This window comes from Aphelocoma coerulescens, chromosome 3 (assembly GCF_041296385.1).
Source record: "Aphelocoma coerulescens isolate FSJ_1873_10779 chromosome 3, UR_Acoe_1.0, whole genome shotgun sequence".
NCBI classification, from domain to species: domain Eukaryota; kingdom Metazoa; phylum Chordata; class Aves; order Passeriformes; family Corvidae; genus Aphelocoma; species Aphelocoma coerulescens.
The window spans coordinates 13,958,604-13,971,765 of record NC_091016.1 but is presented as its reverse complement, the minus strand read 5'-3'; the positions used below and the strand labels follow the sequence as shown (position 1 = coordinate 13,971,765).

General features: G+C 38.2%; 1 protein-coding gene across 12 annotated transcripts in view; it reads left to right on the top strand.

Moving 5' to 3' along the window:
* EHBP1 (EH domain binding protein 1) overlaps positions 1–13,162 on the top strand; it is a 211,321-nt gene that overhangs the window by 127,162 nt on the left and 70,997 nt on the right. For all 12 annotated transcript variants that reach the window (XM_069009118.1, XM_069009117.1, XM_069009112.1 and 9 more), the window contains 3 exons: positions 3,566–3,744; positions 4,373–4,421; positions 10,439–11,353. In XM_069009118.1, coding sequence (XP_068865219.1) covers positions 3,566–3,744; positions 4,373–4,421; positions 10,439–11,353 — 1,143 coding nt within the window. The remainder of the gene's footprint in view (positions 1–3,565; positions 3,745–4,372; positions 4,422–10,438; positions 11,354–13,162) is intronic.

Here is a 13,162-nt window from a genome sequence, read left to right as displayed (position 1 = left end):
AAACTTTTTTTTTTCCCCCCTTACTCCTCTCAGCATCTTTCTCTTCTGGGCTTCAACACTGCCTCTTGCTTTCTTTAAACACCTCTACCTTCATGTAACCCATCTACAAGCCCTTGAGGTCCTCAGACTGAGTCCCTACAGTCTTCATTCTGGCTGCTCTCTGTGTCACTGTCCCATAGCCTCATGTTCTCATCACAGTTCCAGTCTTGATTTTCTTCTCCTGAGTGTTGGGCTGTGTGTCAGAAATGCAGCTCAACTCTTGCTCTGTGAGCCATCTCTGTGCCTGGTGCTGTGTTCCTCAGAGCAGCAGAACAACTATTTGAATATTTTCAAGCACAGGGATGCAGCCTAATACTTTAAGCTATTGTCCTATTGTTAGCGTAGAGTAATGGTCTGATGGGATAATCTCCCGAGAGAAAAAATACATATACTATAAAACATATTAACTGAGCTTCCAGGATGTGTAAAAAGAAGAATAGAGACTTCAGTGCTTTTGTTGCATGTGAAACGAAGATATCCTGAAGCCAGTGCTGACTCCAGCTGATAAATCCATCCACATGATGCTGCATTTAGATCAGAGCTACCATGTGAGGGACCAGCCCTGGAACCTCTGCGCTTGCTGTGCGGTTGCTCCACAGCTGGACAGAAGCCAGTTGTGTTAGATTCCATAACCTGTTGATGAGTGAGCAGCTCTGGCAATCTGGTGTGGATATCTTGGGCTTTTTAGTGGCATTTCCAGCCGAGTTTGCAGGGACTTTGGCTTTTGAGCTCAAAAAACCAAGTCATGACTGCTGGGTCGTTTAGAAGAATTGTGTAGTCAGTACTTAAAAGAATGATATAAGAAAAAAGGTTATTAAATTTTCATTTCATCTGATTAGTTCCTACCAATCATGTAGAGCAAATACATGCTAGAAATAGGCACTTGGTAGTAACTGTGTTTGCACCAAGCCAGTAATTAACATGTCCGACATACAAATATCGAAAAAAAATGTTTTGCCTAATGATTTTTCACACACACAAAAAACAAAGTCAAAACTAACATTCATTAACTCCTCTGAAGGCATGTCAAGTGCTCACACACAGTTCTGCCTTTACTCATGTATTTCCATTGTGTCTGGAGATGAATGCTTTTATCGTAGATTAAATAACGAAAGCTTTGACGCAGGTGGTGATTAGGAGCATAACATTGTCATAGTATTAACTTCACCTTTATCAAAAAACCGTGGACTAATAAGTGTGGAAGGAAAACCTTATACAATTTCTGCTTTATCAGGTAAGAGAAGAGAAAACTGTGCATGTTATGCACATTATGCACGTCCTAAATCTTCCGTATTCTGGATAAAGTGCTTTTAGAAAATCTAACGTGAGTGGAAAGACAAACATGGAAAAAAACTCCAGCTTAAATACAGATTTTCGAGGAAGTGTAGTCCATGTTTTTAAACATCGATAATTTTTAAATAAAATGTAAAATTCTGCTAAATGTATTGTTTTAGTATCTTAGGATTTCCTTTTGTAAAGCCTGGTTTTAAATTCAGTTACATCTTCAGTTTGTTAGATAAGTAATTAAAGCATTTAAATGGCAATGTTGCCTAAGGCAATTTCAGAGTTGACCAGAAAGCATTTAGGTGGTGACTGGAAAATTTAACATTTTCATAGAGAGTTTCAGCAACAAGTATTAAGACTTTATAATTAGCATTTAATATATCTGGTAAGTAGTGCTCTATGATTTGAAGAAATAGCTTTGTGCATTAAAAATTTGTTAAAATATCATCTTTCCACAATGTGCTATTTTAGTTATTTTCTCTCAGTAGTGTTATTTCCATATAGATAACTTACGATAGCAAATGTATTTTAAGTACAATGGTTTAGTTACTGGGTTGTGCTTCAAGTTGTTAAAAAAAAAAAGACAAAAACATCATCTTAATTACTTCACTGAATCGGGAGTAACTGTCTGGCAGCTCCTATGCAATATTTTTTTCTCTGATTGAAATCTTGTGCATGGTAAAGTTTATAATTTATTGCTGCTTTTCCTTCCCTATTCTGTACATCCCTGCTAAAGCTGTTAATTCAGTGTATTTAGAGATATTTGTCTCATCATTAATGGATTTGTTCATGCTGATTTGGATCACTGACAGGATTACAAACCGTAAGCACTTTATAACAAGTTATTTTGTACATATGATGTAGTATTAAAAAAAAATTCTCAGCAAGGTATACCTTCTGCACTTTTCTTTATGAGTTAGCAGTGCTTCTTCCTGGTGAGAAGGTAGTGTGTTTATACAACAACATTTTAGGGCTGATTGTGACAGTAAATGAAAAATTACTTCCCTGGCTCTGTACGGGATTTTTTTCCCCCAGAAGCAGTGAAAACAAATGAGTTGATAGCAGCTAATTGCTGAGCACTGACAGGCTTCAGTCAAGGGGGGGCATCGTTGGTCTTTCACAAATAGACAATAACAAGTAAATCCATTTGACCATAAACTTAAGTGGCTGTGATATAGTAAATTACTTGCTCCTAATTTGTCCTAATTTGGGAACTCTCTAGCTCTAAAGTGCATCAAGAGCTTGTTTGTTGTGTATATATATGCTTTTAATTCTATTACATTGAAAAAATAGAGGATCTCAGTTCTTTCAGTATAATTCAGAGGTAGGATTTGCATCAGTCACATTCTGCCTGTTCGATTAGATCTAAGAAGTTTTTAAAGTGACAGTATTTTTCTAGGGAAATAAGTGTGTATGTCTTGAAAACATCTGCTGCAATCAGTTTGCTGAATTTGAGGAACAGCGGATAGGCTGACAAATGCCAAATGCCTGAAGTATTCTATTTTATTTCTTGGTTTATGCCTACAAAAATATTACTAAAAGGGTCAAAATAACTTTTTTGGAAATGGTCGTTATTAGCTAATGATGGTCTAATAGTCATTAGCTAATGACACTTGTTAGAAACCACCCTTTAATAACAATTTTTGTCTGAAATTCCTTTTCCATGTAGAAGAGCTAAAGCCTGGAAGAGGCGGCTCTTCGGGTATGTACTTGCCTCTTGGAAGTGGTTGTTCAGAAACACGGTGCCATAATTACCTTTATGCAATCGCTCACTGGCACGGAAAGAGCACCAAAACCTCTCCTCTGGAGCCTGTACCAGAGGAATCCATCAGTCCTATATCATGACTTCGGTCGTGAAGGGGCTTGTGGGGACGCTTTTCCATGGGTGCATTTTGGGAAGTGTTTTCAAGGCTGTGTATCACGGGCTGTGCAGGACTGTGCTGTAAGTGTTTCAGCGTGGGTGTTTCCACTGGTACAATTCTTGGCCTCTTCTCCTGTGTAGATCTGGAATCCTGTATATCTGCATCCTTGGGAGACAAGTGCCTAGGGCAACAACTGTAGATAATAACTTGCGATTTGTGTCTTTTGCAAGTTACAGTCATTGTAAACTGACAGCTGTGAAGGACCTAAACTCACATCAAAGGATACAGATCATCTAGTTAGGTCAATTAATGTTAATTCTCATCTTCCATTAAATTCTTTTATCTTCTCTCTTTTTCTTTTCTTTTTTTTTTTTTTCCAGCCAAGCCCAATACCAAGTCCTGTTTTGGGGAGAAAGCCAAACGCTAGTCAGTCATTGCTCGTGTGGTGCAAAGAAGTTACAAAAAACTACAGGGGAGTGAAAATCACCAATTTTACCACGTCGTGGAGAAATGGCTTATCCTTTTGTGCAATATTACATCACTTTAGACCAGACCTAATGTAAGTTGTGTACTCTCTGCCTGCATAAGCTAACTCTCATAGAAATACTGAACAATTTTTAAACTTAAAAATCAAACACCAGTGCGTCTCAGCGTTGAACTGTTTTCACCCTTTGCTTTCAAGCAGGGAGCCATCCTTTCTAAGAAACCAGATTTATGAATGCTCAAACTTTGTGACCTCTTTGCTTTCCCTTGTTGCATAAACAATTATTTCTCCCCTCTCTGTGATTTGTTTTTCTTCTTCTTAATCTTATACAAAGAACTGACTTCAAGATGATTATGAGAATTGCACCAGTGTTGAAATGAGATGAGAGGAATAAGCTCTTTGTATGCTGACAAGGACGGATTACCTCCTGGTAAATTTGGTTGTCAAGGCTGGCCTCTAGTCCCTGCCTTAACTTCTTTTTTAGATGGAGAGCTTCAGGCAATGAAACATGTAATCGGTGTTTATTTATTTATTTATTTATTCCTTTAATTTTCCACACTATTAGTTTTGTTGATTGAATTGCTGTGAAATTGCTAGTTACTGTATGATATTATTGTATGTCAAATTTTTAGATTTAGTTTGTTTTAAAACTGCTGCTTTTATCAAATACTGTATATACCCACTGTGCCATTTTCCCCCTCAGTGACTACAAGTCCCTGAATCCTCAAGATATTAAAGAGAACAACAAAAAGGTAAGAACTGCCAGGCAAAAAAGAAAAAAAAAAGAAAAAAGAAAAACACATAGCCTCAATTTTGACTTCACTGCAGGTTTTTATTAATTTTGGGAAAGTGCAGTTGTTTTGTAAGGCCATAACTGCGGCTCACAGAAGGTATTCGGCCTCCCGTGGTTCAAATCGGATGCATTATTGACTCGAGTTTGTCATGGTTTTAACATTCACAACAAGTGCAAGGCTGGCATTAGAGTTTAATATCTGTATGGCCTACATTAACAGTGAAGGCAAAGGAAGGGCCTGGCCAGCCTTCTGTGAGCACTGCTCGGATTTTTCCGATCAGCCACGTAATTAAAAAAATGAAAAACGTAACTGCTCTTGGACTGTGGTACACAAGGCTTCTCTTGCTGTTGCTTTAACAAGGCTCTGGGAGCTGGGCATGGTTGATGTTGCTTTGATGGTGATGGTTATATTTTTAAAGATGAAATTTTACACCTACCCTTGCACTGCATCAGCTGAATGGTGTGCACAACATGGGAGGTTTAGGATAAAAGGTGTTGAGATACTACTTTACAAATAAATTGAATGCTAGCAACATAGTTAATAGCCTTGTGCTGTGCAACTGTTTTAAACCACTCTTAGTAGGTGCAAGATGTAAAAAGTTTCTCTGGAAGAAGCAGGAATGCATTTTGGGAATCACCGGAAGACTTTTTATTTCTGCTCACTATTTTAGACAAGTTACAAGCTTCAGTTGGGCCCTAGGGACGTGTTTAGAAGTTACAATTTTTATGTGAGTCACTGATGATAAAATTGTTCCTGAAGATCATCTGAAAATTGTTTTTAAGTATCTGCCTTCTTAATGCTGTGATTTTCTTTTTATACTGCTTTAAAAGGCACTAAATTTAACTGGGATGAAGGTATAAAAATAGACTTTGAATAAATTAACCAAGTTTAGTATTATATAGCAAACATATCTACAATCTAGTATTATTTACTTACGTGGAATTTCTGAAAGTGCTTTATTAAAATTCATTTTGTTTATATTTTAATGTGCCTGCACACTTATGTGTTAGGCAGGGAGTTACTTGTCTTTAATTTAGTGCTTAAGTATTATAAATAATGAAATATCTCTGAGCTGCTCCTATCTAATGAGTATTTGGCTGATGATATTTTTTTTATTAAAATATGAGGACTTATAATGACCTAAGTGGATTATCTGTGACATCACAGTATTTTCTGTGACCATATGTTTTTTGTATTTCAAGTTTTGTTGAGCGTCTGGCCTAATTAAGCCAGATTATAAAAAAGAAAGAATAGATTATTAATTAAAAATGTTAGCAGTATGATCGGTCGTGTTTTCTTTGTGAAACTGTGATGGCAAACAGTGAACTTTTTAGCCTGTCTTTCTAAAAGGATATAGTTCCCAGAACTGAAGAAATAGTGAGTGTTGTTATTGTGCAGTTTTTTTCTTTCATCACTTCGCCGGCCTTTGCCTGACAGCTACACTGAGTATCTCGGTTGCTTCCTGCAGATTTATTTCCTGGTCTCACACAGTTCTGCCAGATAACCCCGTGTGCCCTTGGTTGGAGTGAATGCAGCACTGCCAACAATGGCTGCCTAGAAATTCCATGCAGATATGTAACACATTTGACAATGATTCCTCCTGACCAATTAAAATAACATCTTTGGATGAATAGGATGATTGTCTTTGTCTGAAGCAGCTCTTTTTTTTCCTTTTTTTTCTCTTTTTTTTTTCTTTTTTTTTTCTTTTAAACATTTTTCTGCCTCCCCACTTCTCCCCAGAAGGGAAACCATAGATTAAAGGTTAACCCATAAGAGTATATCTTCCAGAAGTACAGGGCCTTGTTTGTATTTTAATAAAAAAAGAGAAGGAATCTTTAGAGACAACTGTTTCAGTGCAAATACTGAGTGTAATTACAGATGGAAATGCACTCTTACAAAAGGCACATCACTGGAGGTTCTTTATAACACACACCCACCACTTGCCAGTTTGGTGCTGCCACTGATGCTGAATAAAAAAGGGTATTTACCTGTGACATCTGATCTTGGCCAATATGTCAGTGTGTTACAGAGTTGGGAAATGATTGGAATATTGCCTGTGGTGATTGTGCTGATGGATCCCAATTGATGTCTGTCAATCAGCTTGTCAGTAAATTTTTAAAAAAGAAAAAACTTCATTGGGAGATAGGTAAATAGGCTTAGTGCCCTGAATATACATACATTAAAAAAAAGAATCCCAAACAGCTACTACATTGGCATCAGTCCGAATTGGAAGATATTTTTGGTGCACATTGGAAATTCAAATTTCTGTCAGGGACAAAAGAGAAACCAGGATTATCTTTGAGAAAATTACAAACACTACAGGGATACTTGCCCAGCTGGTCCAAAGAGTTGTGCTTCTACTTAAATCTCAGATATCCATATTGTCTTCCCAGTAGTGTTAGAGAGCTAATTTGATTTAATATGTCCATTTGATTATTATTAAATAATAATTAAATTTAAAATAATACAAATGTTATTAAATTTACAGCATACTGGCACTATAGTTCCTTATCAACAGTAGAAATATTTCATGTTGCTACTAATGTGTCCTGCTGGTTCTTTGACAGGGTGAAGGAATGAGAAGTAGAAGGGCACAACAGTATGGTTCTAATAATGAATTTCTGGTTTTAATTATTGTTTAGAGAAGCTTGTTTCATTTGAGAGATTTTCTTGTGGGAATATCTTTTGGGGGTTCAATTGGCACTTTCAATTTTTATGATGCTTTTTTCTCCCCCCAGTTCTTTGCCATTTCTAACAAAATCCTCAATACATTTGAATTCGAGTGATCATCTTAATAAAATATTCCATTTTTGAAAGGAATCTTTTTAAATTATACATTTAAATACAAGAATTCAGGGGTAGTATTGAGTCAAAATGGAAAATATTCCTTACCTTGAAGCTGGAGTCATGTTTTTATAATAGGTGATCATGCTTACCTCTACAATTTGATTCCACAAAGTCATAAGCACATATCTAATTGCATGTGTAGGAGGTGCTTGTTGGCATCAGTAGGATCATGTAGAAGCAGAGTTAAACATGCAGAGAAATAAACATTTGCAAAAATCGAGGCTGTTATGCCTCTGTTTAACAGAAATAATTTGACTTGGAAAATTTACTCTGTTTAATACCATGTTACAAACTGTTAGAAATATGCTGGAATATCAAGAAGCTCCCAGCTTTTCTAGTAGTGAAGGAAACCCCATCACATGCTGCTGTATGGACAAATCCAGAACAAACAATTGCTATTTCTAGAGCTACTGTCTGTAGAACATTGGCATGCCAGGGTACTTTGAAAGGAGAGAAGCAAAAATGTGTATGAGAATGAGAGGGATGGGAAATAGGTATCAGGCATCAGTGGGAAATAACTGTGTTTAATCCCAGGCATCACCAGAAGAACTGAGCAGCCAAAAAAAAAGGGATTGCAGCCGTACTGAGAATATCCATCAATCCGAATTCAATCCTGCTGTAGTGTTACTTTTAAGCAAGTACCTTTCCAGACAATTCTGAAGCACTGTCCCTGCCTTCATTTTATAGACCCTGGAAGATACTCATAGAATTTAGTTTTATTAGCATATAAATAAGAAATTGAGATTATAAAAGGAGTTTAGGTCAAGTCATGTCTATGGGCTTTGGCTGCCCTGGACTGCTGTGCCTGTCCTTAAGTCTTTTCATTCTTCAGATGGTAATTCCCACTACCTGCAGCGTGGGGTAACAAGTTATTTATGGCACTGAATCAGCACTGACCCACTTAGCAAACAACACATCCTGGTGTTACCTTTAGTCCACAGACAACATGGGTGGGTGGCTTGCTACACGTTCATGCCCAGCCTGGTTTCTGCTGTCGTATGAGCGTTCATCATTCCTGGTATCTGCCGTGCCTTAGGCTGCCCACCCAAATCCTTGCACTGGCTCTCCCTTAACTCGCTGTTCTCTGTGCTCCTCGTGTCTATTCAGTTCCACCCATCTTGTCTCCCTCTCCTCCATAGCCAGCCTGATCCTGCTCCTCCAGCTCTGTTTCCCAAGACCATGTAAATGACAGCTGTCCCTCTTCTACCATCTGAGTTGCTTCCGTTCCCTCCCACCGATCATTTTGCTGCTGTTCTGCTCCATCTGGAGTTTTATATCAGCAAATACATAAGTCATGTTTGCTGCTGCTACTCCTATATCTAAGCACAGCTCTGTATTTAGAAATGGCATAACAATCTCTCATCATAATAAACTGTCTCAAGAAATACCACACCAAAGACCATCAATGATTTTAGGCCCAATCATTTTGCATGGGGAAAGCCAGAAGAGCTTAAAAATAAGTTATTCAGACCATTTCTATGTCTGGATAAACTCTGTGAATTATTTGTTATTAGGGCATAAAAATTACTTCACCTAAAATGCTTTGGGAAGTTGTACCTGAGCATGAGGCATACATACAGAATTTCAGGAAGATAAATTCCAGCTTTTAGAAGCAGAGTTTGAAAAGAGCTGAAACGAAAACTATTTGACCCTTGAGTAGGGAATGACACTGCAAGGAGAAGGAGAGAGCCTCCTTTTCTCAAAGCAAACAAAATATCCAGGTCTGCTGAGAGTAAGCCAGCCCAGCCCCATGTTCTGTCTCACTGTTGAATACCTACTAATATGAAAGCCAAGAGAATTTTTAAAAACCCCATAATTGATTTCTTTCTTTTTTTCCCCCTATTCTTTAAAAACTAAAGAAATTAAAGAAAAAAATATGAAGTGGAAGAGTTGAAGCCAGAAGCCAGTGATGTGTGTTACTCTTTCCTTGTGAAAGGACAGTCTTCTCATCCATGTCTTAAATTTAGCATCTGCTTTTGTTCAAAATAGTGTAGGATCAACTGTGAACATTGTAAGCCCCTTCAGGAGACAGTGAAAAGGAGCTGCAGGATTCCTGGGGGAGGAAAAGCCCACATGCTTTAACTGAGTGCATCTATGCTAACAGGAGGCCTTTTAAAGGCTTCCTTGAAACACAATATTGTCTTCCAAGGTTAATCCAGGATAGTAATAATTAATTGTAAATTGAGAAACAGCTTTAATTCTTCAAAACTAGAAAAACCTGATGCACCAAGCCCACTCACTTAAAGGGCCAGCAGTAAGAAGACAATGTGGCCTCACAAAGTGGGAGGCTGGCAACTGTTGGGCCTTTAGAAATGAAAGTGAAATGGGAATGATTTTCACTCTCTCTTTCTTATAAATTTACCATCAACAAATGTTTTTAAAATGCATGTTCTTGATGGATTAATGTGATTTATGTCTAGTGTCAAGTAATCTGTGGTGGTGTTCTTTTTGGCTATCTCGACATACTTTTTCATCAGCAGAAATCACTGCAATTACATGACCAACAGAAGGCAGAAGGTTGATCATCAGTGATAAAGCTCAAGATGGATTAGTGTCGTGTTTCTTATATCTTTGTTCCTCATCTTGAAAAGCCATCTTGAGTTCCTTTTTTTTCTGGTCCAACTCTTAGACTTTTTTTGTTTGCTTGTTTCCTGCTACTTGAGTGAGAACCATTTAAAATAGTGGTAGGTTTTCTTAGTGCAAAAAGAAAGGCTTTCAAGCTGCAGTTTCATGAATAGCTGTTTACTCATAGAAGTGTCATCATTTTGAGTAACCAAAGATTTTAGTATAGTATGGCATTGAAGTATGCTAAAAATATTTAAAACAATGCCATTTGAGTGTTTTTGCTGGTTACCTTCTCTCAATTTGCTTTGCTGTGAAGATACCCTGGGAGATATGTAGAAGCCATCAGGAAAAATCAACGAGCTGGGTGTTGGATGGTGCATCAAAAAGCAGTAATGATTAAAATCAAGAATAAGAAGTAATAGAGTCAGAGCCATATTCTTCCTGTAATATTGGATGTGTTTTAGGCTTGCTTATTTTGACTGAAACTTCCACTTGCATTCTTGAGATGCTATGATACATAAGAAGCTGCCACACTGTGATCTTTATTTTTTCTGTCTTTAAAGGCGTACGACGGGTTTGCCAGTTTGGGAATATCACGATTGCTGGAGCCTTCGGACATGGTTTTGTTAGCCATCCCTGACAAACTCACTGTTATGACCTATCTCTATCAGATAAGGGCACATTTCTGTGGGCAGGAATTGAACGTGGTTCAGATAGAGGAGAACAGCAGTAAAAGCACATACAAAGTGGGGAACTACGAAACGGACACAAACAGTTCTGTCGACCAGGAAAAGTTCTACGCGGAGCTGAATGACCTGAACCGGGAGCCCGAGCTGCACCCACCAGACAGTGGTTTGGCAGACTTTGCCTCTCAGGATGACTCTGTGTTTGTAAATGACAGCGGTGTTGGTGAATCTGAGAGTGAGCATCAGACTCCTGATGACCATTTGAGCCCAAGCACAGCTTCCCCTTCTTCACGCAGGACTCGAAGTGACACGGATCCACAGAAATCCCAGCAGAGCTCCGGAAGGACTTCTGCGTCTGAAGAAATTGGGAAGTGTAGCAGTACAGACACAACACAAGTGCAGCCTGTGTTGGGAAGGAAGAAATTGCTGATAACTGACACTTTAGACTTCAGTGACTTAGCACATGTCAGTGATCAAAAAGAGGATGTGTCTCCCACAGTTGCTTGTGAAGATAACAACAAGAAGAGACACCAGAGCTTAGACAGTACCCCTGGTTTCACAGAGCAAGAAAAGCTGGGATGGATAGGATCCACAGAGAGCACAAGAGCAGATCCCAGTTCACCTGTCACAAAACCAAGTTTATCTCCTACTTCTAAGCCTGGATACTCCTATAATATGGATACAGATCTTGCAAAGAAACCACGTGCTTCTCCGAGGCAAACAGAATCTGATTCTGACAGTGATGCCAGAACAGCTGTAAATCATGCAGATCAAACTGCCAAAACAGCCCAGGTAAGACATTTATGTGCGTGGGTTAGGATGGAGGTGCTGTTCAAGTTCTTTCTCTGTGTTTGTAATTTACACCAAATCTTCGGCATAAATGGCGAGGTGAGCAGTGTATTTTTCTGGGGGGGCCAATAAATATTTTGCCTGAGAAATAGGTGGTCCTGAAAACAGTCATTACATGAGAAACTAATTTATAGAAATTGTCCCACTGGCAATGTTTCCAATCTCTCTTCCATTAAAGAAAGTTGTGTTCTCAACTGTCTCAGAGATGGTTCCAAAACTTTTGCCACTGTCTGTGGCAACACCTTTCCTCTGAATGTTGCCTACTGAAGCCAAAACTGGAAAAACATATCAATTCATTAGGAAATGTAAAACTTTGAATACCTGAAAATTTACTAAAGATATTTCAGAATCTTGTCTGGGAAACCACAGAGTCTTGTGAACATATCCAGGATGGTGAGGTAGAAACTCCAGACTGTTAAATTGTGCTGCTTTCCATTGAGTGGCCTAAGGCATGTTACTTCACCACAATATCATTTTCCTTTCTGTAAAGATAACACTGTATGCCCACCTACCTTGCAGATTTATTGTGCAAATGGAAGTTGAGTATTCTGTATGTGCTGAGTATTATCAATAAATCATATCATCATAAAAATATGTAAAACATCACCTCCATTTGAAGAAATGCCAAAGCAGGCTTATAATTTTACCCCTCTGAAGAGTTTTCTTGAGTTTGGGCTTTGTGCCATTAGCTCTGGTAAGAAAAGAATATATCCAGTCTTCTGGTAGTGTGAATTGCTTCAAATGTTTTTATGGATATTTTCTGAGTAAGCGCCATAAAGATTCGTTTTATTGCAAGAAAAGCAGTCTATAGATGGGTAATAATGACCAAATATTGGTTCTAGAGCCAGCTAATTCCTTTCCTTTAATCACTGAAGTCTTGTGAGGTTTCTCTTCTTCATCATTGTATCATCATCATCATCTTTGTGTACTGGATGAGAAAGAACAGCTTGGCCCATAAAGAATAGAAGAGCAGGAGGAGACAGGATTTGTTCTCTCTGAAGATTTTCATGGGCAAGGGTGTAACAGGCCAAGAAAAAGCAAGAGCTGGCTTTAAAGGTAGTTTTTTGTTGTTAATTATCTGTGCATTTGCACATGGTAATAAAATCTCAGACGTGAGGCTCCCTCTGAAACCTACACCAGTTGTTGGTTAGAGTAAGCCACCTCCATTTCCACTTGGTTGTTGCAGTAGCACAACAGGCAACACCTGCCCCAGCTCTGGCTCCTGTAAAGGCATTTTCCCAGTCTTCACAGTTGACCTTGACTAAGAAGCCAGCCCTTGGGAGCATGTCTGTCTGGGAGCTGCTCATATTCTCATGTTGCCTGTGCAGAACCCCCTTTTGCCATTTCTGCTCTGCAAATATACTCAGTCCTGTGTATGAAGAAGGGATTTTCTTGTGGATATTCATAAGTTCAGTAGAAGCAGATATTTTTGCAGGGTTTTTTGCCTTGTACCCAGCCTCTTTGTGTTCAATTTAAGTTGTGAGTGGTACCCATATAAGTAGCCAACAAAGCATTTTTGTTGTAGCCATATTTGCATACATATTAAAGTAAATAAGTAAACAACATAGCATGTTTGACATGGCTTCTGTGAACACAGTTGGGTTTTTCCACAGTTGCAGTTTAAAGGCATTAAATATTGATAGAAATTAAGTTTTAAAGGGAAGGAAAAGAACTCCTATTTACATTATAAAGGCCTATGACTTTTTTTTTTTACATTTTGATCATCTTTTCATTTCTATAGAATGCTCTGTC